This window comes from Centroberyx affinis, unplaced genomic scaffold, assembly GCF_046629955.1.
Source record: "Centroberyx affinis isolate AG114_WGS23_722 - 3 ecotype Tasmania unplaced genomic scaffold, CSIRO-AGI_Caff_v1 ptg002232l_1, whole genome shotgun sequence".
Classification (NCBI taxonomy): domain Eukaryota; kingdom Metazoa; phylum Chordata; class Actinopteri; order Beryciformes; family Berycidae; genus Centroberyx; species Centroberyx affinis.
The window spans coordinates 258,563-279,254 of NW_027280530.1; the positions used below are offsets into that span (position 1 = coordinate 258,563).

Sequence of the window (20,692 nt, forward strand, 5' to 3'; positions counted from 1 at the left end):
AGATTGCTGTTATGAATAATAGATGCATCTTCATTCAGGAAATCAACCATAAGCTTCTCTAGCTCAATGGCTCACATGAGGCTTTCATATAATGAATTATTTCTGGTGGGTTATGATCAAACGTTAAAGCTGTAATGCTCAGTGTACATCATTCACTGCTGAACAGCACTAGTCTAAACAAATTTAAAATAATGATGAAATCTTATCCATACTGTTTGAATATCTGTCAGAATGGCTGCATATTATGCAGGCTACTGAACTGTTTACACAGTTGATTACACAATCATTTCACTTTAGGGATGGCTGATCTGTATGTTGTGCAATTTTGTTGATGTGACCTTATTTTGGATCAAGGCAAGGCCAGCATCTGTGGTGTTTGTGTACCTCAGGTGGACAGGGAAGAGGTTCTGTATGTTCAAACTCCCATAGAGTCAGTGGGATGGGCAGCGATGGACTCCATGACCTTCTCTGTGGCATCGCCGCCTGCTTCTCTGGACACCCAGACCTTCAAAATAGACATTTCCTATGAGAATGCTGGACCTGAGCGCAAGACACTCCTTCTTGCAAATACAGGTATGGAAAAACATTGATTGTGTTCATGTTGATTATTGTATTATTCAATTTTAAAGAAATGTTGATCAATGCTGTCCTTTGTGATAAACCTCTTTTTGCTCGGTGCTTTGAAAATGTCATTAGGTGCTGTGGTAACAGAAGGGGAGAGTGTTGTCATTGACGAATCCAAGCTGGATGCCTCCAACCTCATGTCTAAGCTGCCAACACCTCAGAGAAGCTCCCATGAGGTTTGGTTCCAGGTGAAATCTCTACCCCAACATGGTGTCATTGTGGTGGGTGAGAGAAACCTCACCAAGGAGAAACCTAATTTCTCCCAGTTCATTGTCAACAAATATGGTATCACCTACAAGCACGACAACTCGGAGACAACTCGCGATTTTTTTGTCTTCAGTACGTGGCTAAATCCTAAGGGCAAGCCAGCGCAGCACCCTCTAGAGGATAGTGATGTTGTTGAGGAGTGGTTCAACATCACAATCACCCCTGTGAATGATCAGCCCCCGGTGCTAAAGACCAAAGCGCCGAGTCTGAGGGTGGTACAAGGTGATAAAGTCGTTCTTAGGCCTGAGAACCTCAAAGTTGAAGACTTGGACAATCCTCCTGATGATATCAAGTTCTCTGTGATTAGCAAGCCCAACAATGGTTACCTAGCTCTTGAAGGTAGTTTGAATGAGTCAGTTGTGGCCTTCACCCAAGCCCAAATCAATAGTGGAAGAGTATACTTCATCCACGATGGAAGTCCTGCTTCAGGGGTGTTCTATTTCAGCGTCACAGATGGCCATCATAAGCCAATCTATAAACTCTTCAACCTAGAGGTAACAGAAATCACCATTTCAATGGTCAACAACACTGGATTGACACTGGAGCAAGGCAAGACTTCAGTTTCACTGAACCAAGACACTCTTGCCACAGAGACCAATGGGAAAAACACCACCATTTACTACCAAATTACAAGGCCTCCAAATTCCGGTAAACTTCTAAGGGACAACCAAGAGGTTACACAGTTTGAACAGGAGGACCTACAGGTTGGAAGGCTGTCCTACCATATGATGTCCCTTTCCTCTGCAGAAGACAGCTTTGAGTTTGTTGCCTTCACTTCAGAGGCTAACCTGACTGGCCAAGTGCTCAACATCACTGTCAAACCTTTGATCCAGTTTGGCAAAGGGTTGAGGATTCCCAATGGGATCACTGTCAAACTTAACACTGGTTTCCTTAATGCCTCTGAACTGGCTCATATAAGTGACAGTGACCCTCTTTTTGAAATTGTCTCCCAGCCTAAGTATGGGATGGTGGTTCGAACAAAACCTAAAATGTCCAGGAAAGCTGTAGCGGCTGAGTCCTTCACCTTTCAGGATGTGAGACAGGAAAAGGTTGCTTTGGAGCTGAATGCCAATATGACTGGAGTTCAAGAGCTAAATGACTCACTGGTTTTTGTACTGAAAGCTGAGAACATCCAACCTGCTAAAGGGGAGTTCCACTTCACCATCGTGCCATATGATCCAACACTTTTCTCAACCACAAAGGGTCCTTTCCCAACCACACCGTTAGTCCTTCAGACATCAAGCCAAACCTCCAGAAATGGAACTGCTGTACCAGTCCTTTCTACAGCTTTTCTTTCCACCCAGCAACCAAGCAAAAACCAACAAAGGTTCAAAGGACGCAACCGATGGGGAAACTCTAATCGAACTGACACTTTTAGTACGACTCTTGGCAAACCAACTCTTGGTACAGAGGACATTCCTTATAGGAACACACCAGTTCGTGTAGAGTCCTACCCCCAAAAGAGCTCTAACCCCCTTCTGGTCATCTTACCACTGTTGGCCCTGCTTCTCCTTGTAATCATCTTTGTAGTGCTGGTTGTCTTGCTTCGACGCCACAGGCAGAGGAAGCAGAACATCCAAACACCAAAACCGCCACCTTCACCAGTTCATCCAAGCAGTCAGTCCTACCAGGGCCAATCCCAAAGGAGCGCAACAGTTCCCACAGTGACTGTCACTCAGTTGAGCCCCAGTTGCCCAAGTAGTCCTGTTTTTGATAGGTTACTGACACCGAATCAGGGTTCAGTTTATAGCACCATTGATTCCTCCATGCTCATAAGTTCTTGGAGTAACGGTGCCCCAGGGGCTTCTTCCCAACTTATTAGAACTACCAGTCCCAGTCTTCAGAAGAATCAGTATTGGGTATGATCCTCCACAAACCAACTCTTACGCTTTATGAGTTGGTGAATGCTTTTATAGCTGATGGTTTGATAGCAGCTCAAAACCTGGTAGTATATTTTAGTGAGGCTGCGATAAATTATTACCTGATGCAACTTATTCGAATTGGGATGCCCTTCCAGTGTAATTGGACAATAAATACTGAATAAGACCACTGTTTCCAAAGTCCTCTTGCCATCTGATTAATCAGGGTTAGGACTGCTTTGCCTTTTGTATGAATAGCACAATCCTATTAAACACTGGTTTACAATCTATTACCATTTACATCAACCACTATATTGGCTTGGCAGGACAGACATTGTTCACTTGATTATTTGCAAAACTGTTAGCAATGTGATAATTATAACCTATGTTTGCTGCATATGTTTAATTAAGTGACTCACATCGTTACTTGGTCCTCATGCACGCTGAAGTCCCTCCCATTATGGGTTACGATCATCAGTGTTGTCGCTGACTGCTAAAGTTAAAGAACAGCTTGAAACTGTGAATTACTAAGAAGACTGACACTGGTGCAAGATGTATTGTCTAAGAATTTCAATTGATTGTGCACATTTTATATTTTTATTATATATTATAGCATAGTATAGCAACTTTTTGTAAACTCAGGTATTTTGTTAACAATCATTTATGTCCTCATGTTCCCTTAATGAAGATCGCATGTATTGTCATTTATTGAGGTCTTGTGATTGTGTTCAAGTTTGAACATCATGAAATTATAGTTTTGCAAATGTCAGTACCTCCTTTAACGCAAATGCTTTCCAGCATGGCAGTTTATGTTTAGGGACCGTCCCTCGCAAGTCCCTCACAATTGACATGGTTAGTTTTGTACCAATATTGAACTGTTTCGCTATAGCTCTAAAAATCTTAGCACTGTTTTTCTTATGGTTTTTATGGTTTTATTATGCACAGTATTTTTATATTCTGAACTTGTTCAACTGTATATGAAAAGTCAAGCCACTGAGCTTAAAGATACCACACAATAGTATACACTATATTCTGCCCTAGTGCACCTCAGATTTAATTGTAAAGTTAAGGATTCTAGCACACTTCACCATTATTTGCTTAATATGAAATATGTTTGGTTGAGTTTTACATTTCCTAAAATCAGAACCTCTTAGTTTAAAAGCGAATGTTCATGCATATTTATATCAGTTGATTAGCTGAATTCAAATTTCATAGATGACTGTGAAACCTGAAATTTGGTGAAAATCCATTCTAACAAAGTTTCTGATTGCCTTTTGAGTTTCTTTTTCTGTTGAGTTCCTTGTTTTGATTTCAGTCTGATATTAAATGCATGTACCACTAAATTTCAGCTGTCAAATATGCTGTTTCTATAGGACCGTCTAGTTTATATTAATAATGAACATTGTCTAGTGACCCACCTAGTTAGAAAAGAGAGACCAGAGTTTTTCCCACTCCTCAGTCTGTGATGTCACATCACATCACCGGGTGTGTTTACATGCACACAGCATTCCAGATAATTGCCAGATAATTGGGCTGAATTAAACCAATGTTTTGGCCACAGCTACATAAAAAAGTTTATAAAACCTGCAATGAAATTGTATTTTCTTTGCACTTTTTATTTATCCATTTAATTATTCAATAAAGTTTTTTATGAATTAATTCTTCAGTTAAATATAGTATTCTATCCCTGAGTTTCCCTACCATTAAACAGGTGTGGTGGGTCACCATGCCTTAAATAGCTGCTAACCCTAAAAGAATCTCTTTAGTCTGGGACACAGTGGAGAGTTTTAGTGTCCCATGATGGTCTAAACTCTGTTTCTTGCTTTTCCACCCTGACAAGAATAAATTTATGGAGTGAGACACTGAATACTTGTATTTTTTAGGACGAAAAAGGAAAAATGTAAAAATATTGAATATCGGCAACATAATAGATATTGGCAGCTTCAGTACAAAAATAGCAGTATTGGTATTGGCCTTCAAAAACCCATATTGGTCGAACCCTAATCCATGATAAGGTCTTACTTGGGTTTTATTTAGGCTGTTTATGCATCCTCACATGCCACTCATGAATATTCCTCTGTACATAAATAAGTAAAATATTCTGAATATTACCATGGAAACTAAGTTTATGCTGACTGTAAAAAAAAAACAACAGTAAACAGGAAAAGGTGTAGCTCTGTATGCCTCATCTACTAAAATATTGGTATAGCCCAAGTGTAGTATTTAGATCTCTCAAGAACGTGATAAGAGCTTATCGGGTTATTGTCAACAGGACAAGTTGTCAGGTTCTTCTTTTCCATGTTATTCAAGTTGAAGTCATCACAGGTGAGAGTCAATCTTAAAAAATACTGACTGTTCTTTCTTAGGACTTAGGCCTTAAGAACAAGAAGCTGTATGAACATTTTTTGACAGGGTTTTATTCCCTGAGATAAGTGTTGGTTTCTACTTATTTCTTTTTTTTTTTTTTTATAATCGATAAGCCTGTTTAACCTGTGTACTCAAATTTGTGACATTGTCTACTGTAGTCCTCCTATGGCCTTGGGTGTTCTGACACTGTAATGATGCATATACTGTAAATCAAAGGTACTATTCTAATGAGTCCTGGCAAGCTATGGGAGATTTAAAAAAAAAATGCTGCCACTGAAAACTGCTGTACACTTTTATGTTATGAGAACATTTTTGTACTGAAGTGTCCATCCTGTGTATCCTGTGTCTCATCTTTATGATGTAACCTCCTATGTAACAGAAGTGTCATATTTATTTATACCATATTTTTAATAAATCACTTTTAAATGTGTGCAAGGCTTATTATTGGAATACATTGCATTCATATGTTTTTTCCCCCACCAGATCTATCTTGCTACAATGAGGGCATGATTTTTGCATTTCTTCCAGCCTGAGTGAGTTTTTGGCAATTTTCTTTCTCTATCACTATAGTTGCAGCCTGTTGTCCTCCTCTAATGGTACTTTACTCATTGCAACAAAAGACATAGTGGAGCAAAGGACCAATTAGCAAAAGATTAATCACCATTATCACTTCCTTTCAGTTTCCCGTAATTACTATAATTGTGACGTCCTAAAAAATAATGAAAGCATCTGCAGGACTTTGCTAGTGAATCTCCACCAAGGTGTTGTGTGTTTTCCATCTCAATAGGAAGCTTGTTGTTGTTGAAGTAAATGCCCTCTAAAAAATCTCATTGAATGCCCAAAAGATAAACATGTAATGTGATTTAGAAAAGCACAAGGATCTTGTTCTGCTGCTGAGGCGATGCTGCTGTGAGTCAGTCCACATGACTGATGGTATGACAGGGAGAAAGCAATGACATGTCTTTCTGGACCCAAACACACTCTCATACAGGGGACATACACTACGTCTGTCTCATGTGCAAAGATGTTAAAGATTACAGCTCAAAACTGCAAATACAGGCAAAAACACCCTGCACAGAATTTGTAAATAATCAGTAGTGGTGAGCTGAATGCTCTCACTGACAGTAAATGAGCTAATGGGAATGGTGAGAAATGACGTTGCAGGTGAGCTGCACACTGAATGCAACTTGTGACAAACATCACCAGTTTTCAGTTATCATTAACATGGGGCTGTACAGAACAACTTGTTTATGGGATGTGCTGTATTCCAAATATGTATGTATTCATCAAAATCTACTATGAAATATGTCAACAGTAATGTCACTGTCCTCCTGAGTTCTTCAGTAATATGATAAAATTATGTGCATTGTTGCTAATTACCATTAGTGAGTACAGATTCTGTACAGTCCCACAGCACATTTATGGTGATGACCTACTTCATTACAGACTTACAGACTTGTAGACGTACTTCATTTAATTTATTTGAATGTGATCTCAGCTCTTTGGCTCCCTAGTTGATCAGCTGCCTTAATGTTTGGCGACTTGGCTGGCTAGTTAGCCTAAGCAACTGAATCCTAACATAAGTTATGGCATATTACATACAGACATAGAAGTTCTGCTTGTATAACTATGTGATTTACATTAAAAGTAGAGAGTATGTGTTGTCTTACAATCATCAAAAGATTTGGATATACCAGCCTACATCACAGTATCGCAGCAGTACAGGTAAACTAGATAATGAACCCAAGTACATTCGCCCAATGTGGGACAGTCATCAAAATTCATTTGTACACAAAAAGATGATTATTAGAGTAGTGTGAAAAATCACATTTGAAATTAAAAGATTTATAGTTAAAGCTTCACTACGCAAGATTTTTATGTAAAATATTTCTTCTCAACCTAAATCACAAATCTGGCCTGCAACCATTCCATTGTCAAATACAAAACTTGCTCCTAAACAACAGCGAGCGAGGGCTACTTTGAGACAAACTGGACTGACCAACGATGGCCAAACGTCTTCACCACCTTCACTCCAGCAGCCACTAACAAGAGGAAATTTAGGGCAGAGGAGTGCTCAGTTTACTGACATCATATTACATGATTTCAGGGTAAAAAATCAAACCGTTATCTCTCCCTGGCACTTGGGGCTACCAAAGTGCAAAGTTGCCTAGTTAAAATTAAAAAGTTAAAAGTTGAATTTTACTGCTCGATAAAGAACAGACATGATTTTTTTTATCACACTGTGGCGAATTTGACAGCATACAGGTCAAACTTGACCAGATGAAAACCACGGCTCTGTACATGCAAACCAGTATCAGTGCCATAGGTTCCTCAGAGGACAGCACCATGCGATGTCTAATGAGAGAATAATTATACCAAGTGACTCTCAAAATCTGCCCTTTACATGTGCGTGCCATTAGACACAGCTAGATGAAGTTCAAACTATAATTATATGCATTTTCCCCTGGTGTCTGTTCAGTTTAACAAACCTTTTAAGCGGCTCCACAAGAAAGGTGAAACGGTAATTGTAGTGCTTTCATTTACCACTTGGCAGTGCTAGCATTTACAGTGTGGTGGGGTGTCTTGCTACAATCGCAACAATCTATTAGAACATAATATGAGAATAAAAAGCTCTGTCAAGATTATATGGCACAGACTCAGTGCTTAAACTAATGCATAGGAAGGACGTGCTGAAGTGGTTTGAAGAAGATGAGCATGGGCAGCTTTTCAAAAGACACAAAGGCAAGGGATTTTCACAGTGGTGCAGGATTTAGAAGATTTAGATCATCCTCTAACTCCTTCACACACACTCTCACGCACACACACATAAACACATAGACACATACACTCATTTTTGCACATTCCTGCACTCCCCTCACCTCAATCCCAAACCATTATCCCTCACCCTAAAGCACACACACACACACACACACACACGCACGCACGCACGCACATGCACACACACACACACACACACACACACACAGCTCTTTTCCTATGTGAGACCGCCCCCACACACATACCTTTGAATCACACGATGAGATTGATTACCTGTGGTTTTCTATGTGCAATGTGTCCATGTTCATGTCTGTGTTTAGGCCTGCTGATGATCTAAAAGACTGTATTAAGATTGTCCATGTCCAGAAACTGCAACAAGCCAGCTCACACTCTATTTATTGCCTGAAATCATTACCAGAGATGAAAGGTTTGTGTTGCATGTCATGTCAGATTTACAGTCTTTTGTCTGGTGGAATACAACAAGCTGTAAAAAGGGGTGGATGCTGACACAAAAGACAAGCAGATTGGATATAAATTTAACACTTAATGGCCGTGTTTTCACTGTAATGTTGCAGGGTTAGAGCTAGAGTTAGTGAATATATGAAATGTTCAGTTTCAGAGGGCTCTGCCAGTGTTGCCAGTGATGAGGTGATCAGCTGGTTTTATGTTGCATTTTGGTGCTTAGAAAGGTTAAAAACACAAATTGTTTGGCACCATTAGTAAAAATGTTTTTTAAGCCATGGTGCAGGCAGAGCCTGAGTCATAGGGAAAGACACACAGTTTCTGTCTTCCAGTCCAATACATGACGGCAGGATTTCAGGAATGTTACAGGGCATTGCAATAGACTTGGAAAGTTTGGAGAGGAACTGAAGTTATGGAATGCAAAGCTTTCAAAAGCATCCAGAGACTCTGTTTAGTCTACTGACGTAGTTATCTGGAACAGACCTTACAGGATCCACAAAGAGCAAGAATGATGCTGTGCCATGTAGCAACTGATAATATAATAACTGCCAGATTACCATATATAATGTATCGAAATGTAACATAAAGATGTATCAAATATAATCTATGACTTTTAACTCCAAACTCCATTGGGAATTACAACCAGTGGGAATTACAACAACATCATACAACTTATAAATAAGAATATGTAACAGTTAAATCTTACTTATTGCCGCTTGAAGTGATGATGTAAAAATAATATTGATTAACAATATAATGCCTTGAGTTATTAAATTCTTGCTCTTACCAGTTATTATGTTACGTCAATATTATTATTACATCATCAGTTAAAAATATGTTACAGCCCTTATGAAGCAATAAGGCCAACTAATGTAAGGAGTTATTACATTTTCAAAGGCAAATTATTACATTATTCAAAAGTTATTACATTGTTAGCTCAGAATGATCATCATAATTAAAGGTTGATAAATGAGGGGCGGCCTGTTAAAGATCCATAACATCTACGGTACGTTCATCTGAATAGATTCTCAAACCTTTATTAGTGATCACCGCAGTGTTAAGTTTGAAGTCCCATTGCAAAGCGTTTGTCTGGTACTTGTTATTAATTTCTTGACAAGTGATGCTTTATCATTGAGTATGACAACCATGAGTAATGTGTACTTCCAAGAAAATTTTCAAATATAGCCAAGAAAAAGAGGAAACAGCGGTATAGAGAAACCGCTGACATCAGGACACGTAGGGTTACCAAATGTTGATGTCTGGCAGGAAACGGTCACATGCTCGACAGTCAGAGGAGTCACGGCTTAAATTATCATTATGCTACTTGTCTGGAATGTTGCATGTGCACAATGTCAGCCCTGGGCTTTGCATGTTTTTCAGTTCAGCATTTCAGTTTCTCATATGCAAAATACAATTTCTGCTTTTTTCTTGAGTTCATGGCCGATTTCTGTAGTTTTAGCTGTTCTTTTCCTCTTTCCCTTCCCTATGCATGTGTGAGAGAGATAGAGAGACAAAAAGAGAGAGAGAAAGAATTTGTCTCGATGACTTCAGATATTAGATTTCAGAGTGATCATCATAATTAAAGGTTGATAATTGTGGGGCAGCGTTTAGGAGCAATAACAACCAGGCTACGAGAGAGAAAGCGGTCCACACAGACAAACCCAGATGGTTAATTCAATCACTTACAACTGCAGTTTAATTTTATAGAGAAGCACTATGTTTAAGGTCTAAAAAGACACATTTTTCTCTACTATTTTCATCTGATAAACTATTGCAAGGAAAACCATATAATTGCATTTGAAGTACTGCAAACGTGTCATCCACAAAGTGCCATTTAGTTTATTCATAAAAGCTAATCAAGACATGTAAAATACCGCATTGGGATTCAGAATGTAACATATTGGTGTCAAAAGTCATAGTGGTAGTCTTTTAGGAGAATGCACTGTTGCACAAATGATGAAGTAAAACAAAAAGTCAGCCCGCAATCCAATGCATTCTCCTTTCTTCCCGAAGCACTTTATCTGATTGGCATCAATATTTGGCATGCCACTTTCTTATCTGCCACGAAAGTGGGTCCTGGTGCATTTATCATCTGCTGGGGAAAAGGATTAGCTGCTTGATTCACTGACAGGCTTTTCCCTGGTTTTTGGCAGTGAGCGGCGCTTTCTCCCAGCTCTGTATGGCAGATGTGATCTGAAATGGCACCAAAGACAAACAGATCATGGTTGTATTGAAAGGAATATGTGTCCAGGGACAACAGAGAAGATTAGATTTAAGTGTCTTGGGCTATAAACATTCAAAGGTGTAAACAAATGGTGTGGGGATTTGAATTGGTTTGAGGAACTGTTGCTTGATAAATTCATCCCTCATTTGCCCCAATTTTCTTTTGGAACAGTAGTAGCTGGGCTATGGTAAGTGCCATCAGTTTAAAACATACATGGTTCATCTACAAGTGTTGCATACTGCTCTTCACACTTCTTTGCAGGACTGCATTCTTGGCCAAATTGCATAACATGTGCTTTTGTTGTCTTAATTTAATATATTAGAAGTGCTCATAATTCTATTGCTATTTTGTTGCTATAACAATACGTTTTGCCAGTGATATGCTCTTCTCATGCTGCCATCTCAAGGAAAATGTTTAACCTTTAGTTGTCAAGCTGTAGCTTCTCACCTGGTTTGTAAGCCTTTAATTTCTACTTTTCCCTCTAAAGGACACCAGGAACGTAATGATCCATTAGGTTTTGACCCACTCAGTGTGTCTGTCTAACCTAAGTAGTCAACTCCCATGTGTCCCACTGTCCATTGATTGGAACCCCCATGGCCACTGCAGTCAATACCTTCATCCACAGTGGGATCATAACAGACGTCATACACCAGATGTCCGTCCTGATGCTGTGCTCTCCCCTCAAGCCCCGCACAGTCCCACATCAAACGTGTCCTTTTAATTTCTGCATCATCGGACAGTATGCAGTGGAGAGTAACAGGAATGATGGGAGAGAGAGAGAGTGCACTGATGACATGTGACGTAGGTCATGAGCCAGCCTCAAATCATCACTAGCACATGGTACCATATGAACCTTGGTTGACTGATCCACAGATTGCCCTCATCCCTCCATTAAAACACAAATCTACACATTTAGCTTGATAATCTGTGAATCAGTGTGATGTGTGAGTGTGTGAAACATGAATCTCTGGTCTAGTGTGTGTGTGAGCCATATCAGCTGGGAGGCTTGATGACTGTGGTCCACTGTCTGTGGGTGGTGCTGGACAAAGGCGGTTGCTGGCTGGTCATCAGAGAGTGTGTGTGTGTGTGTGTGTGTGTGTGTGTGTATGAGAGAGACAGAGAGAAAGTGTGTGTGCATGTATGTGTGTTTTTGTATTTCTATGCTTATGAGGACCATAATATGTCCTCACAAAGATAGAACGATGAAGAAAATCCTCAAAAGAGACAACATTTTGCCTGTCTTTCTTTCTCTAAGGGGCTAGTTTAGGGTTAGTACTTGGGTTTATAGTGCAGGAAAAAAGGGCCTTAGTTGAGTTGGTCAACTAAGGCACTTAGTGCTGTTAGAATCCTCTACTCACAATGCTTGTTCAGCGCCCTTTTGAGATCAAGCAAAACCCTACTTTTACTGTTACGGCTTTCAGTTTTTTTTTATTAAAACTTATAGGTCATGATTTCAGTTGTGTCCTTTTGGTACTGAAAAGATCTCACTGAGACCTTTCAATTGATATATAATACTCATATTCGACCAAAATTGCACATACGCCCCTTTGGCTCCAAGCCCTCGATTTGGACATTGTGGTTAATTTAAGTTTGCTTTGAGGTCTAGAGATACTACCTGAGAACCATCAGTGCTAATATGATGTATGTATGTAAATACAACCAGTGGGTAAAAAACATGGGATCAACTTGGTATTCCCTGTTACAAGGCAGGCATTTTTGTATACTTTTTGGGGTTATACTCACTGGATAGTCACAATAATAGTGCTCAGCGACAAACTATTACTTCTTGTTTTTGATGAGACAATGTCAGTGACTACCTGAAATGAATTATTATCATAATTGGGTACTGATTACAGTATTATTAGATTAGGATTAGGATTAGAAGAGAGTATTTCTCAGAAAAATTAACTGTTTGATATTTCCGCCTATAATAAGGCCTTATATAAAAGGCTGCTGATTCACAATAGAACCATATTTTGACATTCTGGTTGCTTTGGAGTGTAGGGACGCTACCTGTAGACCATCAGTGCAAATATGATGTAAATACAACCAGTAGGTAGAAAATGACATGGGATTAACTTGGTACTCCCTCTTTCAGGGCAGGTGTTTTTTTTGCACTTTTTTGCCTATGTGGTACTGCCTTTTGCAGTAAAAAGAAAAATTATGACCATCCATTTCATGAAGGGGACATGTCAAAGTTATGAAAAAACAAGGTCATGTTTTGTTCTACCCCGGTTAGGGATATCTCAAAGTTTTGTGGGTTTGGTTCCTGCTCTATTAGGGTTAAGATTAGAATTAGGATTAGGTTTAGGTTAGACTAATACCTGGTTCATGCTTTCTGTATGGCTATAAGATCTGTATAAATGCAGATGTGACGTCCGTGTACCTTTCACAACACCTAAAAACTTACGTACTTTAGTGTTACTGTAAGGAAATTCAGCTCTCCCCACCTCCTAGGCAACATGGCCAGTCATTTTGGCTTCCATTATGTCATTTTGGCTGTGCACTCCATCATGTTAATTTCTGTGTGAAGCAAAAATGACTGGCTACAGTGAGCCATGTAGTGGAGAGGGTGGAGCGGGGAATGAATTTAGCTGTGTGTGTGTGTGTGTGTGTGTGTGTGTGTGTGTGTGTGTGTGTGTGTGTGTGTGTGTGTGTGTGTGTGTGTGTGTGTGTGTGTGTGTGTGTGTGTGTGTGTGTGTGTGTGTGTGTGTGTGTGTGTGTGTGTGTGTGTGTGTGTGTGTGTGGGTACTTGGGGGTGTCATGGCAGAGAGCACACTGCACCAGATGACCACACTATCATGTGATGCTACAGGCTCAGATTTACAGCAGAGCAGCACCACACAGCAGCTAGCCTCGGGCCTCTGCAGCCAGCGGGGCTTGGACAGGTGCCCGGCCATGAGAGGTGAGCCTGTTCCTGAGGAAATGACAGTAGGTTCACACACGTGTCTACGCCTCCGCAGGTTCGCTGTGCATTACTAAAAACACATCGGAGGGCTGTCATGGCTGCTTAGTGAGAACTGTGGCAGAGGTGAAGCAAGTTTTTGCTGGTGACGTTGTAGTTTCCTGTATCTGGCCACAATCATTGTTACAGACTACAGGCTTTTATGTAGTTGGTTCTGACCTATTCCATTCCACTTGTATTTGCCTTTTTTATTTGTTTATCTTATTGGCCTTTATTGATTATTGCACAGCACTAATCAATTTAACTAACTAATTTGCTATACATATTCTTCTTCTAGTACAAATTCTCAGACTATTAACTTAAGTTTAGCACACATTCTCCCCTGTACTGAAAAGGTTTATCATGCTTCAGATTATGCAGTTTATCACACAAGTTAGCAAATACAAATACACTTGACAACAAAAGCATCTTAATTTAATGGTTCCCACAAGGATTGTTAAATTTTCATCTAACCCAATACAGAATGCATATTCAAGGCCTGATTTCAAGACTGATGGCCTTGGTAAGTGAGTGACCCTTTACCACCAAACCACCACCAGACCGTTAACTTCTAAAACAGGAAACTACTTGTGAATAGACAGAGCCTACAGTATGATTGACAGCCATTAGAGTGACTCTAACCCTGAGTGAGAAGATCATTGTGTGTTAGATAGAGGGAAGTGGCCTCTTCCCTAGTTGGTTGTTTATTGTAATTAGAGCTATAAATGAAACGGTCTCCCAATGCTGATGGGGGGAGGGGAGAATGCACATAGGCTCCGCAACACAACAGGCAAAAAAAACGTGTGTGTGTGTTTGTGTGTGTGTGTGTGTGTATCTTGGAGAGCAGCCAGAGGGGTGGGGGTGGGAGGGCAGTCAGCGTTTTTCAGACAACATGAATGAGGCCCCACCGGAGTGAGCTTCCTGTGTGAGGACTATAAAAACAAAACCGGGGCTAAAAAATGCAGAGTGCTCCCACATTCCTGAACCTTCTGCCAGGTACAGGCCGCTCTGTCCTCCCCGCTCTCCTGGAATAAAGTGAAAATACAACTGTCCCCACCATGAGCTGCTGCTGATGGATAAAAACCATGTATCTCCAAAAAGTTAAAGCTGCACTAGGCAAGATTTTTATGTAAAAATCCACTCGTCTAATCAGCCTAAATCACAAAGTGGGGCTGCAAGTAATTGTATAAACTTTCAATTCAAGTAAAAAAAAAAATTTTTCAAACACAATTTAGATTTTGATGTCCTTTTCATAATAAATGTTCCCCATGCTCAACTGTAATATATATGTATTAGTCATATTGACATTTTTTTAATCTGTTTGATAAAGAAAATGATGATTAGTAACTGGCTATAAATCATTCATCTTTTTAACAGGAAAGTAATCCAGCAATGGAGCAACTAATTTCCAAACTGGGACAGTTGGGACAATATAAATCATGGCAATAGCTGGAGATGTAACATTTAGTCTAGCTATTTCCAAAAACATTGACATTGGGTGTGGCGGGATGCTGTTTTCAACCTACCAATATCACACAGACCCAATGATAACAACTTTACTGCATTTCTTCTGCTATTTCAAACCAAGCCCACCTACAAAATCTCTCATCCATCCATTCAAAAATTAGACCAAGCCAAATATTTTAACAATTTTAGAAACTAAGAACAGCAAAATGTGACTGTGACCTAAAATAAAGTTTTATAAGGAGGGTGTAGCATGTCTGAGCCTCTTCCAGTTCGTGTTAGGGTCAGTGCCTCTGGGAGTGGGCAGAGTGTTGCAGCTCACTCTGCTTAGGTCAGTGGATGACCTCATGGGAGCCGCTGACCAGACCCACATGTTTGGCTAATGGGGCGGTCACACTTCCTGCACTACCAAGAACTGCTTGTAATGCCACCGAATGAGAACAAAATAATATTCAAACAGGGAGAAAAAAAAAATCTATTTGGCTCTTTTCTAAGTGCGCACACTCAGTTTTGCTTGTAGATTTAAAGGAGGAGGTCAGCGAAATAGTTTGGGGTAAACCCAAGTATATTCAGTGGGTGGGAGGGTGGGCCAGTGGTTTGGAGACACAGTGCTATAACTGAGGTTTCAATGCTCTGATCTCCAAACCCTTATGCCCCAGCAGTCTGACCCCGCTGGAGTTATTGTATTTCATGGGGACAGGCAAAGTAACACATTCCTAATCCACTGTGTCTGCCATCAGGTGTTCTCAGCGTTGCGTGCTACAGAAATGTCTCCAGAACAATGATGTTATCTTTATTTCTGAAGGGAGGAACTCTTTTGACGTTACGCTGCCAGCTATCATCAAATCTTCAGACTTCAGCAGACAACTGCTAACCAAACTTTCCAGTTACAGAATTACATGGAAAGAGGTCTCATGTGACTGAAAAGAATGAAGCTGAACACAAAGGAGGGGTACTTTCCATGGCTGGAGACACGTGAATTGACAACACAGGAGGATGTACAATGAGCGCTGTGAGTATTCAGACAGTGACACAGCTTTTTTGTTTTGGTGATACTCTCACATTTGTTAATGTAAAATGACATGCAATGACTATAAGGTTAAAGTGGAGATTATCAGCAGATGACACTGACTAGCTGATATCCGATTTTTTCAAGATTTTATTTTCAGGCATTTTATGCTTTATTTGACAGGGACAGGATGGTATGGGAGAGAGAAAGGGGAGGACATGCAGCAAATGACCGCCGGATTCGAACCCAGGTCGCTGCAGGAAGGATTGAGCCTTGTATGGTACACACTCTACGCACTCTACGCCCCCTGATATCTGATTTTTAATAGAAGGACAATACATCAGTATCAGTCTAACCTTTGTTTCCAGCTATATGGATGAATATTGAAGAACCACAGCTGTTTTGGTTGATGGTTCCCCATTTCAGAGTGCCAAATGTTTTAGGATAAATTAAGATTACATTTAATAAAATAGTCATTTTCATAATTGTGGAGCTCACTGTAAAACCTTTGGAGGTTCCTGGCACAATCACATGCTGTGACATAATTTGATAGAGTAGCCAATATCACATCATCAGACATGTCAATACGGCATGATAACAAAGAAGTAACTGTCTTCCTGCTGGCTGCGACTGGATTAGACTCTAGTATCACCCACATGATGCTTTTGTCTAGCAGGGAAAATGTTGCTCAAGAATGAGGAAAGGGATTTGTGCCAACAAGTGTGATAATAATGGCTGCCCATTATTTTAATCACATTTCTATTAGATTTAGACTTTGGTTTAGGCAATGGCAACCAGAGACAGTGGTTTAACAGCCACTGAATATCAACACTGGTACTGGAACATTACCACTAATAATGGGATGAGGGTTTTGTGGCGAGGGTTAGGATGAGGGTGATACATAATTAATACACAGATTTCAACCCAGGAATCCAGAGTTCATCTGCAGGATAATGAAATAATACTAATTATAATACTAATGTGTTACTTTATTGATCCTCATAGGTCAGAGGTCAGGGTCAGAAAGATAAACTTTTAAGCAACAGCTAGGAACTTGAAAGAAAATTAAGAAAAAAGAGAAACTATATACAGAATACATAAGGGAAGTGTCTCGGGAGGCAGCTGGTAAGGCCAGCAGGGCTGAACACACACTTTCTCACACCCACAGTGTTTTTCACAAAGTGCACTTGTACAGTCACCCTCATGCCATTCGGACTGTAATGTGAAGCCGGTTGGAGGGAGTGGTTCTGTGTTTTTTCCCCAGAGAATGAGGATCCATTCCCCCTGAGGGCAACAGACCCAGTATCTCCTCAGCTCCCTGCTCTCTGTCAGGACTGGTCCCCCTCTCCCTCAGCGGGCCCAGACTCTCATCAAAGGCCGGCAGAGGCCCGACTGTAATTGGAAACAGACCCAGCCAGAATCCCCCTCCAGGACCAAAATGCTGAGTACAGGCAAACGCCTCACATTCCAAAAGCATGAACTCTGCAAAAAAAAAAAGAAGGGAGACAGAAGAGAAACAGTACAGGAAATATTTCTTCTTCCTTAACTGCAGACAAACAGGGAGGGGAGTTATTTTGTGGTAGAAGGTTGTGACTAGAAGGCAGTAGAGCAGGACTGCATGATTTTATCGGTCAATGGCTGTACACAGTCAACCTGCACGTCAGATGTGAAAAAATAAACAATAAAGAGCAAAGTCAGCATGATTCCCGAAACTGGAATAATCATGTTTGACCCATGTGATCAACCAAGTAATTAAGATAAACTACATGCCTTCTTACAGCCAAATTTAGACCTTGATTTAAACGTTGCACCACGATTTTCAAGATAAAGAAAGTGTGTCCACTTTATGATACAGAGATTCTGACTCTGGTTTAAGTCCATTGTTATACACCTTTCTTTATGCATCCAAAACCCTACAACATGTTTAGCACTCCCATCAGCTTCATGATGTAAAGCACATAATCTATTGATATATAGATTATTATAAATATAATCATACTATTAAACACCAAATACATCAAATAGGATAAGAATTGTTGAGTCACACAATTGAAATAAATTAATTAGACTGTGCAATACTGCTGATTGGTCTCTGAACACTTGGAATGTTATTTAAAGCAATTTGACAGCCAGTGGCATCAGGCCACTCCAGCCTTACAGACTAAATGTCATGAAACCATACGGTGCTGAATTAACCAAATTAAAGGTGCATGGTATTTAAAGGCAATGTCACAGAAGGGGGACTTGAAGAAGATCAAAAAGACCATGGCCAGATTTTCTTGCCATAATGAAGGGAAGGAAGAGGGAGGTTTTGAATAAACCTGTGCAAGCAAAGGCTGATAGACATTACCACTATCTGAACTGGGCCCTTATTGCTGGGGAAATGGGGACCACCGCACAACATCTGTTTCAACACGCCATACAGTAACATGCACTTTTTTTTCACAGCAACACCTTGACTTGGAATACGGTACCGCCATCTAAAACAAACCACTTCCTTTAAACAGAAATCCTGTGTTTGGTTTTGCACTTCCTCTTTCAATAAAGCAATACTACATGAAGAAATATGGAGGGATGAAATCTTTGTGTTTTCCCTCTGGACATTTCCTGGCATTATAATATGGGGTTTGGGAGGCTTTAATCGACGTGGGGCAATGACGGGAAATGGGAGTCAAGCTATCACAATGGCATTTTTGTGTGCAGTTACGTCATGGGAGTGTTGGTGCTTGCGAGAGGGAAGTGATGTTGTTGCGGGTGCCTTGCCAATCACTGCCATAGTACCTGATGCAACATGGTATACAGAGGTAATGGAAAAAGCCACGCAGGCTTGAGTGATTGTAAGATAACTAGCCTGAGCTCCAAATTTTAGTTTTTCTGCGCTTCACTGAAGAACCAGCACTGAGTGTCGGAGGGGGAGGTCGGAGCAAGAATTTGTTGTAATCTAGTCAAGGATCTCGAGACACTGATTCAGCCATTATGAAAGCTATGTGGTAGAATGCACTCACAGTGCCAGGTCATTAGTGGGGAGTTCCTGTTCTCCCAGCTACTGCTCTGCTTCTCAAAGCTGATTGTGTCAACCGGTGAAAATAAACACATTTCTAGATAAAGGAAAATGTTAACAACTTCTTACGACAAGAGAAAAATACACGAGAAGCAAAGAAACGAAGTGAAAAACAAAAGCTGTCCACCTAAGATAAAAGTGAAAATATGCCTGCACATTGCCTCTGTTCCCCCTTGTGACAGATGAGTAAATGAAAATAGCAGCTGGGTGGGGGGGTTCATCCAAGGGCTTTAAGAGAAGTTCTCATCTCTGGGTCATCGCCACACTGTGGACGAAGGTACAGAATGTCTCGCTGTAACGCTCAGTGGATTCCGGGGGGCCTTTGCAAGTCCAAAAAGAAAAGGATCCAAATTTGAACAAGCCTCTTAGGAGTAGTGATGACAACTGAAAAGCCTGCTTAGGAAATCTCTGCCTTGTTTTGTGCATGTACATAATCGTTCTCTTGAGCGGTGAAATACTATGACCGCCCCAAGTGCAAATCCTGCCAGTACACATTCTGCACCAAATCACTATCAATCTCTTTCATCCTCTCCCTTTTCACACTCCGGCTTATACAGTCGCATTGTATTGTAGTGCGTGGTTATCCTCCTCCCCCACAGCATCTGGAAGGCATTTCCGGCCATGCACTTGTGGGCCTTAGGTTTGACACACTTGACGTTTGTGTCTGTGCAATGTGGTCAGCTGTTGACAATGTTCTGTCTCAAGTAAATCCAAGTCTGACTCAAGAGCTGTTGTTTCCTGTCTTCTAGACCATGATGGTGCGTAAGAGGTCATTTTTCTTTGAAGATGGTCGCCTAGACTGACATATTTGCACTCAGCACTTTGTACCTTTCTGCACTATATTAAATAAGGACATGATCTTGCAGTAACCGACTTGTCTGGACACTCCAGTTTTTGTTTTTGCTTTTTTTGTTAGTGTGCAGGCCTCTATACTGCCTATATACATACAAGTAACAAGTTGTACCTTGCCTGCATTCAAGGGCGCTATAGAGGGCTTGAGGTCCAACAAGGCTATTATTATTCAAATTCTAATTATATGTGGATATATATACAAATGTTATATATATATATACACATATATATATATAGATATACATATATGTTGCATCAATTCAGAATTTTCCCAGCACAGGTGGAAAGGTGTGGTTATGTGCAAGCTTGTACGCTTTGGTGCAGATGCTAAGCTCAGTACTTGCTCAACATGTATCAGTTTTACTAATTTAGAACAACCAAGGCTTAAGGCCCGGAAGACCAACAATATGAGAACGGGAGCACCCATTTCCCCCGGCATTGGCAGTATTGACTGGAGGCCTGAGGGATTCGTTTGCTGAAAGCTGTGTGCATCTTGTAGAGCTGGAGCAGAGATGGAAAAACAGTAATTGCAATAGAAAGATGGAGGAAAGGAAAATGAAACGAGATGGAGACTCTCTGCACTCTCCAAGCGGGCTCATCTCCCATATGACAGGATATCATTAGAATTAAAAAGCATCTGCTTATCCCTTAGGAAATGAACTCATTAACTACACATAAATAATTGGAATTTAAGCTCTATGTTTCATTGATTGTCTTTAGCATTTTAATTTTTATCAGTACTTACAGTACATTAAATCAATATCGGTCGAAAAATGCCTTC

General features: G+C 40.4%; 1 protein-coding gene across 1 annotated transcript in view; it reads left to right on the forward strand.

Moving 5' to 3' along the window:
* Positions 1-5,517, forward strand: part of cspg4ba (chondroitin sulfate proteoglycan 4ba) — a 31,117-nt gene extending 25,600 nt beyond the window's left edge. Inside the window, exons 9-10 of the mRNA XM_071532680.1 lie at positions 390-573; positions 697-5,517. Coding sequence (XP_071388781.1) covers positions 390-573; positions 697-2,756 — 2,244 coding nt within the window. The 3' untranslated portion in view covers positions 2,757-5,517. The remainder of the gene's footprint in view (positions 1-389; positions 574-696) is intronic.
* Positions 5,518-20,692: the final 15,175 nt, after the last annotated feature.